Source organism: Coenobita brevimanus, chromosome 3 (assembly GCF_032717465.1).
Source record: "Coenobita brevimanus isolate Jiangsu-jjx chromosome 3, ASM3271746v2, whole genome shotgun sequence".
Lineage (NCBI taxonomy): Eukaryota > Metazoa > Arthropoda > Malacostraca > Decapoda > Coenobitidae > Coenobita > Coenobita brevimanus.
Genome location: NC_136956.1, coordinates 12,931,805 through 12,941,816, shown reverse-complemented (window position 1 = coordinate 12,941,816; position 10,012 = coordinate 12,931,805). Strand labels below are relative to the sequence as shown.

Here is a 10,012-nt window from a genome sequence, read left to right as displayed (position 1 = left end):
CTCTCTCTCTCTCTCTCACACACACACACACACACACACACACACACACACACACACACACACACACAGAGTTTAGTAAACCTTTTCCTAATTTGGTTTATGATATATACTGTACTATTCCTATATTAGTTGTTCGGACTACATGTAAAATTAGACAGGTGCTTGAAGTACAGAATCCCCTACAGCTGGCTGTGAGCGAGAGTATGGTGGGTACCGGGTGGGGTTATGGGGTAGGAGAGAAAAGTGGGGGGGTTGGGTGGGAGTGTGGGACTGTGAGGAAGGGAGGAGGAGGGGATGCCTCTCCATCGAGCAGTGTTACAAACACCTTAGTCCAGGGAAAAGGAAACGAACTTATTCCGACGTCTGTACATACGTCCTTTTTTTCGTCATTCGTTCTTTATGCACCATCTCACCTGTCGATAATTTGTGCTGCTGCACACACTCCTCGCTTCCTATAATTTTAACAGCCTTCACTAACCTCCTATCAGCCCTTCTTACCAGAAAATTTAGAATCTATCTGACTGCTATTTCCACGAGACTGGTATGTAATCAACCTATTCTCTTTTCCTAAAATGTGTGTTGCAAACAGTCGTATTCATTGCCTCCCCAAACTTGAGTATCCTCTCTCCTCCCGCAGTTCTTATACCATATGCATATCTCCCATGTACTCCCTCATATCCCTAACCTGCTTCATATCCTACATGACGATTTAAGTTGTCTCCCAAAACCACTATCTCTTCATCCCCAATACCACTGACTATGCATATTAAGTCATACGAAAATCAAACTTTCTCTGCCTCATGTAAGTCCGCCTGTGGAGCATATGCCGATATCATTGCAAACATCATTCCACCAAACAAATTCTTCACTGCTAATATCCTATCGTTTAATCTCATAACATTCAAAACATATTCCACCCATTTCCACACAACCAACACACTTTATTTTTTATAATGCGAGGAAGAAGGAACCAAAGGCCGCGAGCCCGCAACTATTGTTCCTTCCAAGAGAAAAATAAAATATAAGAGAGAGCCAAATTCAAGATCCGATCATTTCGAGATGCCTGGACACAGTGCCTTTGAAAAACTGGAGTTCGTAGGAAACAAGAAATACAGACAGATGGAGACAGTTCCAGAGCTGACCTCTTGCATAAATGAAGGACTAGGAGTAACGGTTAACTCTTGCATCAGAGAGCTGGACAGAAAAGGGATGAGAGTTTGCTGCTAGACGGGTGCTACGCACCCGTCGTAGAGGTGGAGGAATGCATGCAGACAGTTTGGAGGAGCAGTGACAATTGAAGTAGCAATAGAAAGAGAGAAAAAGATGCACCAGTGTGACAAAGAGACAGATGTTGCAGGAAGTCAGTAAGAGGAGGAGAGTTAATGAGATGAAAAACCTTTGACTCCACCCTATTGAGAAGAGCTGTATGTGGGGAGCCTCCCCACACATGACAGTTGTACTCCACACAGGGGCAGATAAAACCCCTGTATAGAGTCAACAATTGTGCAGGGGTAAAGAAGGAACGGAGTCGGCTTAGCACACCTAATCTCTTGGAAGCAGATTTTACAAGAGATGTAATATGATCTTTCCAAGTTAAGTCACGAGTAAATGAAATCCCAAAGTATGTTCAAGGATGATGCAGGATTGAGCTGAATATTATTAAACATTACTGGGTATACCTATGGAAGATATTGTCGGGTTGATAGGTGTAAAAACTGAGTCTTTGATGCATTAAAAACAACCAGATTGTTTTTACCCCAGTCAGAGATACGAGCCAAGTCAGACATTAAGTGTGCCATGGAAAGGTGAAGGGTGGAGTCATCAGCATATGAGTGGATAGGTTAGATGTACAGCTTAAAAGGTCATTGATGAATAAAAGGAATAGAGTTGGTGATAGGACAGAGCCCTGAGGAACACCACTGCTGATAGACTAGGAGAAGAACGATGGCCATCTACAACAGCGGGTACAGAACGACCAGAAAGGAAGCTAGAGATGAAGGCACAGATAGAAGGATAGAAACAGTAAGAGGACAGTTTAGAAATTAAGATTTATGCCATACTCGATCGAAAGCCTTTAAGATGTCAAGTGGAATGGCAAAGCTGTCGCCATAGTCCCGAAAGGAGGATGACCAGGAGTCTGAAAGGTAGGTGAGAAGACCGCCAGTGGAGCGTCCCTGATGGAACCCATATTGACGATCAGATAGTAGGTTGTGATAGGAAAGATGCTTTAAATTTTTTCTACTAAGAATTGACTCAAAATCTTTTAAGAAACAGGATGTTAAAGCAATTCGATGATAGTTAGAGGGTTTGGAATGGTCACCCTTCTTTGGGACTGGCTGAATGAGAGCAAACTTCCAGCAAGAAGGAAAGGTACAAGTTGATAGGCAAAGGCGAAAATGTTTGCCTACTCAGGTTGTAAGCACAGAAGCACAGTTCTTGAAAACAAGAGGACTCCATCAGGCCCATATGTCTTATTAATATTGAGGCCTGTGATGGCAGAAAATACATCAGCTGATGAAATTTTAATGTCAGCCATGAGGAAGTCAGAGGGGGGAAGTGAAGGAGGAACAGCACCTTAATCGTCTAAGGTGGAATTAGAAGAGAGTCTGAGTGAAGAGATCTGCTTTATCAGTAGAAGAAATAACTACAGAGCCATCAAAATAGAAAAGAGGAGGGAAGGATGATGAGGTAAAGTTGTTAGAAAGGTTTTTGGCAAGGTTCCAGAAGGAGCGGGAAGAATTCAAGTTGGAGAGTTGAGAGCATTTAGTACGGATGACATCATTTTTAGCAGAGCAAAGAACAGACTTAGCATGATTCCTGGCAGCAATGTATAAAAGATGTGATTCAGGAGTGGGTTGGCTCCAGTACCTTATATAGGCCCTCTCCTTGTTGCGGACAGCATTAGAACAAGCGTGATTAAACCAAGGCTTTCTTGCATTAGTTGGAGGAAATAAGAAAGGAATGTATGCTTTCATGCCCAAGAGAATAACCTCCGTAATGCGCAAGGCACACTCAGATGGCTCCTGGCCATGGAAGCAATAATCATTGCAGAGCAATCAAAGAAGTACTGCCTGAGGGCCTCCCAATCAGCAGCTCCAAAGTGCCACAGACAACGTTTCATTGGAGGGTCACAGGCCATACCAGAGCGATTGGACAGGTTAAAGTGATAAGGTTGTGAATGGAGGTGCCCAACGGAGAGAAAAGATTAACAGCGTAAGCAGAAGGATTAGTTGTAAGGAGGAGGTCAAGTATGTTGAAGCTCTCTCCAAGGCAGTCAGGGATATGGGTAGAGTGCTGTCATTAAGGACAGAAAAGGTATAGGCTTGTTCACCAGGTGGAGCAGTGAGAGGATAGAAGAGCCAAAGGTGGTGGTGAACATTGAAATCTCCTAGAATGGAGATCAGAGAAAGGAGAAATGGATAGAATGTGTTCCATCGTAGAAGTAAGATAGATAAAGAATTATTGATAGTCAGTAGAATTAGGAGATAAGTAAACAATGCAGATATATTCAGTCAGAGAATGACAGGAAAGCCGAAGCCAGAGAGTAGAGAATAAAGAGGAATCAAGTTCAGGAACACGAGAGCAAGGTAAGTTGTTGTGTATACATACACAGCAGCCACCTTTGGCTTTGAGATGAGTATAGGGAAAGGAGGAGGATACAGAAAAGGATCTGCTGTCAGTTGTCTCAGACAGCTGAGTCTCAGTTAGAAAAAAAGGTGAGGTTTAGAGAAGGAGAGGTGGTGCTCAACAGAGAGAAAGTTAGAGGAAAATCCGCGAATGTTGCAGAAATGATGAAGAAAAGAGACAGACAGTGGTTCCAAGCAACTCGAGTTGACACCGGGAGAGGGACAGAAGGTGGGGGCATTTATGTTCCCCCCTCCCCCCAGAGGACTCCGAGGCCATGTGTTGCGCTGCCATGATTTTTTTTTTTTTTTAATATCCGTCTATCTCCCTTGCCAAAACAACTTAACGTAACAATCCTTCCCAGCAATCTTTCTGGCTTATCCACCTTTGTACTGCATATCTATCTATCTATCTATCTATCTATATCTATATCTATCTATATATATATATATACCGGTATATATCTATCTATATATATATATATATATATATATATATATATATATATATATATATACACAGTAAATAAGAGTATCTATCTATACATATAAGAGTAAGAAGAGAGTGGATGAGGAATTTGGAAGGAATTTGAGTGTAAAGTGGAGGGACTGTAAGAAAATGTTCTGGAGAGAGGTGAAGAAAGTAAGACACGTTGGCAGTGAAGTTAGTAGGCGAGTGAAAGATAAAAATGGTAGATGACTAGTGGAGACGGGAGAAAAAGTGAGCAGATGGAGAGAACACTTTAAGGAATTGTTGAAGATAGAGAATGGAAGTAATGTTAGTACAAGTGGCTGACGAATGGCTGGGAGAAGGAGGGAGGTGAGAAGACAAGAAGAAATCAGTAGGATAGAGGTTGTGGAAGCAAGGAAGAAAATCAAATTGGGGAAAGCCCCAGGAATTGATGGTGTGTGTGGTGAAATGCTGAAACATGGGAGAGAGATAGTAGTAGAATGGATGTGGAAGATGTGCAGATTGGCCTGGGAGAAAGACAGAGTCCCGGAGGATTGGAAGTCAGGTATAATTATTCCCTTGTACAAAGCAAAAGAGGAAAAAGAAGTGTGTGGTAATCATAGGGCCATTTGTCTTCTTAGTGTAAGAGGAAAAGTGTATGGTAGGATACTTATTGACAGAGTTAGGGAAATAACAGAGGAATTAGTTGGAGAAGAACAGGGAGACTTTAGGAAGGGAAGAGGTTGTGTAGATCAGATATTCATTCTTAGATCTTTAGTGGAAAAGTTTTTAAAGAAGGGAAAGAAGTTGTATGTGGCCTTCATGGATCAGGAGAAAGCATATGACAGGGTGGATAGACAAAGGTTGTGGAAAGTATTAACCTGCCACGTCCCAGCAGATTTTCCACCACTGACCCCCCCTAGTCCCGGGAGACTTTGGAAAATTTTTTGGGGGGCTCAAACCTCCGCTTTTCGTGAGAATCAATGGAAAAACACCAAGAAAGTGGTCACCAGGTCTATAAGTGGCCTATACAGATATACCTTCTATACACCTGGTACCGTGTCTATGGAGGTGCTCTGCAGCACCTATGGTAGGGCTTAGTACAGGAAACCATTCAAAATATGTAGATATTATTTTACTACAAACAAAAATAATATGTAGTACAAGAGTATATTGTTTTTTATACAAAAATAAAGGTGAAATAAGCATTGTTCTACTGGGCGAACCTAGCAACATCGCCTCAATTGGTCAGTGATGATTTGCTAACATTGTTGTTTCAACATTCATTTCATTTTTTCAACTTGCATAATACTTTTCCACTAACATTATACCCGTTTCCACTTTATGTAGATGTTATCGCATATTTACAGGCCTTACGATTATATTTACCATAATGTTTGCACACATTTACATAGTGAGCACACCAGCTATGCCAGTTGTTTCAACTTACATTCTATTTTCCCACTTACATTATACTTTTCCACTAACATTACACCCGTTTCTACTTTATATAACTGTTAACACATATTTACAGGCCTTACTATTATAGTGAGCGTCAGATTATCGCATATTTACATAGTGAGCAAACTTGCTATGACTACTGTTTCAACTTACATTTTATTTTTCCACTTATAATTTTCCACATACACTACACCAGTTTTCACCTAATATTACTGTTATCACTTACTTACAGACCTTACTATTATAGTGAGCGTCAGATTATCGCATATTTTCAGCATTTAGATCATCATATTGCAAGCAAACACAGTATCAGTAATGCACTAACGTGCGGTATTCTTTGAAGCAAGGCTCAGCGCACAAGCCAATGTTGCAGTCCACACACTCGTACCGCGTCTCTTTTCTTTGAGTGGTTTCTCTCACTCGGGAACTATTACAAACGTGACACCACCGCTGGGGTCTAGGGTGGTTCGGTTTAGGAGGTATGGTGCTGGGGAATTGGCGTGCAGTGAGATGTAGGGGAGTCTGTGTGGCAGTGGTGGGGCGGTGGCAGTGGCGGGGCCTGTCCTGTGCATATTTCGCAATGATTTCGTGGAACAGCTCCCTTACAAACCCCTTGAAGGTCTCTGAGGTTCCCATTGTCAAGGCATGGAGGTAGTGGCAGTTCAGGACCGTGATATTAAGCAAGTGGAAGAAGAGCTTTTTGTACCATTTCACCGTGGTCCTGGCACACTGCACACTGGAAATCATGTAGTTAGGCTGAGCCACTTGCCTGATGTTGATAATTGTAGTCCAATATCGATTCAGGTTTCCAGATGTGGCGCCTCCTCTTGCTGTGGTAATCCATGGAGTCTGTGTGGTGCATGAGGGGGCGGTGTACCATCGATAGGAGGGAAACTTCCCTGTTGTTGTTCCACAGGGTGGCTAGGATGTTATTTACCTTGAAAAAAAACATCTCATTCTTGTCAAGTTTCCTCCCAACCTTGACCACATGCCAATGGTTTCTCTTTACTGTACCACAGACTCCGGTGTCCTGCAGGTTTAGGTACCGTGTGAGAAGGGGGCTAGTGTACCAGTTGTCCAGGCACAGCACGTGACCACGATGAAGGTACTCCTCGATCATTGTCTTTACCATGGCCCCTGAGAGTCCAATACTTCGATCTTCTATTATGTTTGTCTGTGCGCTGGTGTACAAGACTATGTCTTGCACATAACCAGTCTTACAGTCACACATAACAAAGATCTTGAACCCAAAACGGTGTCTCTTGCTGGGTATGTACTGGCAAAAAGAAATATTGCCTCTCCACAAAACGAGACTCATCTATGACAAGGTCTCGATAAGGATAGAAGGATGAGTGGAACTTCTCCCGCAGGTGATCAAATACCAGCCTTATTCTCCTCATTCTATCCATGTTATTAGCACTAGCGGGATCGTCGGCATATAAATGTGGAGGTGGCAGAGAATTTGCTGAAATCAATTCTGGCCAATTACTTACCCAAAGAAAGGTGTGCTGGTTATAGGGTCCATAGACCAGTATGCCAGAATTTGTCTTTTCCATACAATACCCATCAAAAGGACCAGGGCTAGAAAGATAAACATCTCACTTACGGTAACTGGGTAATCATACTGGAGGGAGTGCCTGTTTCTCCTACCTTCACACTCGCTTTCATGGCGCTAGCTGCTTGCAAAGGTGTTAGTCTGTTCCACAATCCACTCCACAAACTCCTTCCCAAAGAACAGGTGGAAGAAATCCACCCTGGTGGAGCCGGCATGGGTTCCTGGAGCCGTGCAGCCAAACCGCCACTCCTCAGTGAAGGGGTGAATGATGGGAATGAAATTACTCCCATCTTCCCAGTCCCATGACACTATTGTCTCCAGCCTCGTCCCCTTTGTCGCCTTCATCGGGGTGGGGAGGAGAGGGTGGTGGGGGAGGTTGGAGAGGTGGAGAGCAGCGCCCTTACCCAACCGCACTCCTCTTCCCTCTCCCTTCTCCTTTCCCCTTTCCCTTCCCTTTCCTTCCCTTCCCCACATCATGGGGCTGTGGGGAGGAGGAAGCGTGGGAATATTGTAGGGTGAAAGATGTGCTAGGGAGCAGCTCCTCCTCACCTCCCCGCTGCCTCACACTACGTGCTCATGCTGCCTCCCTAATACCACGACTTTCACTTTCACTGCTTACTCCCACCACACCACTTTCGCATCCATCACTCACTACCGCCACACTACTCCCACCTTCTTCATACAAAGCACTAGACCCATACCTGATTCTCCTCCTCGACGTCCCATCAGCTCCCTGCAGCGAAATCCTTTTTCTCCTGAGCCATGGGGTAGCACCATGTCCCACGGCTCCGTCCTCGTCCTCGCCCTCGTCTTCATCCTCAGCCTCCCTTTCCCCTTGGGGCTGGAGAGAGGTGCGTGCATATGGTTGGGGTCCAGGCTGGCCTTCTCCAGCCTCACGATACATCACATACCGCCGCTTCCTTGGAGATGGAATTTCCTCGTCACTGCTGCTTGTTTCAACTTCGGGAAGCACGTAATCCTTGTCAGCCACGTCATCATCAAGTGGGGAATCGCTATCGCCTGTGAAGGCATCCAGGGTAGCTTGAATTTCAGTGTCAGAGAGACCTCAGTGTGCCATGTCTGTTCAGGGTCACTGCCAACAGGTGAGTGACCGAGACAAGGGAGCATGCAGGGTTGGAGAGTGTTCCTGCCTGATGGCAGGTTGTGGAAGGTGTCCCGCGCTTCCTTACCAAAAATCACGCGTGAGATTTGAAAAATATGCAAATGACGGACCTTGCAACTGCAAAACGTATGGGTGCATCGTCAGGTGTCAGTGTGACAGAACGAGGTGACGTATCCATACATCATCAGGACGCCTCGGGTTAAGAATATATGGAGTAGATGGGAAGCTGTTGAATGCTATGAAGAGTATGTATGTGGTGCTAAGGCTGCAGTGCATGTGGATGGTTACTGAGTGAATTTTTCTCTTTGAAGGTTGGGTTGAAACAGGGATGTGTCATGCCTCCATGGTTGTTCCATCTGTACACAGATGGGGTAATAAAAGAGAAGGTAGGACAGCGGATGTTGGAGTGGCCCTAACGAGAGAGGGTAGTGTTTGGAAACTCCCAGTACTGTTGTTTGAAGATGATACTGTGCAGTTAGCTGAAGATGAAGGGGAGCTGCAAGGCTTTCTGGATGAGTCTGGGACAGTGTGTAAAAAATGGAATCTAAAGGTGAATGTAGGGAAGAGTAAACTGATGGTCTTTGAGAGAGGTGAAGTCAGTGAATGTTCAGCGAGGTTGGATGGTGAGGAAAGGGAAAATGTGAGTACGTTTAAGTACTCAGGGAGTGTGATGAATAAGGATGGAAGTTTGGAGGGTGAAGTGCTTGAAAGGGTACAACAAGGAAGAAAGGTTACTGGTTCCTTGAAAGCAGTGATAAGAAACAGGAAAGTGAACATGGAAGTGAAAAAGATACCACATGACAGTACTGTGATACCAACTCTAATGTATGGAAGTGAAGCTTGGACGTTGTTGGAAGGACACACGTCAGGAGTGAGAGCAGTGGAAATGAGTTATTTGAAAGGAGCCTATGGAGTCACATGGAGAGACAGGCTGACAAATGGATATAAAAAAGCGTTGTGGTGTGGATGTGGATGTGATAGGAAGGTTAGGAGGAACACACTGAGGTGGTTTGGCCAAGTGGAGCGGATGGAGGGTGAGAGACTGATGACGAGAGTGTTTGTGAATGAGGTGGTGGGGGGGAGAGGGAGGGGGAGGCCGAGGATGAGATGGACGGATGGAGTAGAGAGGTACAGTATATGAGAGAGGGGTGTGTGAGTTGGGAGCAGGGCAGTGAAATAGCGGGGGTATATATATATATATATATATATATATATATATGGAGCCTCTGTGGTACAGTGGTAGAGTGTGCGTTTCGCACGCTGGTGAGCACGGGTTCGCCTCCTGCCAGAGTTGTAAAAACTTTGAGAAGCGTTCACCAAGCCACTTGCTACTTTGGTGGAGACAAGGGGTGCTGTGGTTGAACCAGTGTCGCATACTTGTATGCTTGCACCCAATCGACTAAAGGCGGGCCGATTACACTTGGTTCACAGACTACACTCACATCCAAAGCCACTACAATCACACTCACAAGCACTTCTCACCCTACATACAATCTCTACCAGACAGCCTAAGCCACTGGGTAGAGATACATGGCTGTATCGTCCCTGCTTCGGTAGGGATAGGCCGGTCCTGCAGTGGACCTCAACGGCTGATTATATATATATATATATATATATATATATATATATATATATATATATATATTAGGGTTATAACATTTTCACAGCCTTATGTTCCTGTACCTCAAGTCGATGAAGTTTTGCTTAAAAACAAAGAAGAAAGCCCTTATTCCTCTCAGTTAAAAAAAAAAATAAAAAAGGTCACCCCCCCAAAAAAAAATAGATTTCTGCAAGTGTAT

General features: G+C 44.3%; 1 protein-coding gene across 1 annotated transcript in view; it reads right to left on the bottom strand.

The window, feature by feature from the left end:
* Nucleotides 1-6,286: 6,286 nt before the first annotated feature.
* LOC145393212 (macrophage mannose receptor 1-like) overlaps nt 6,287-10,012 on the bottom strand; it is a 147,599-nt gene continuing 143,873 nt past the window's right edge. Inside the window, exons 8-10 of the mRNA XM_080267415.1 lie at nt 8,002-8,110; nt 7,029-7,116; nt 6,287-6,565 (exon numbers count right to left, since the gene is read on the bottom strand). Of these exons, the coding sequence (XP_080123541.1) occupies nt 6,287-6,565; nt 7,029-7,116; nt 8,002-8,110 (476 nt within the window). The remainder of the gene's footprint in view (nt 6,566-7,028; nt 7,117-8,001; nt 8,111-10,012) is intronic.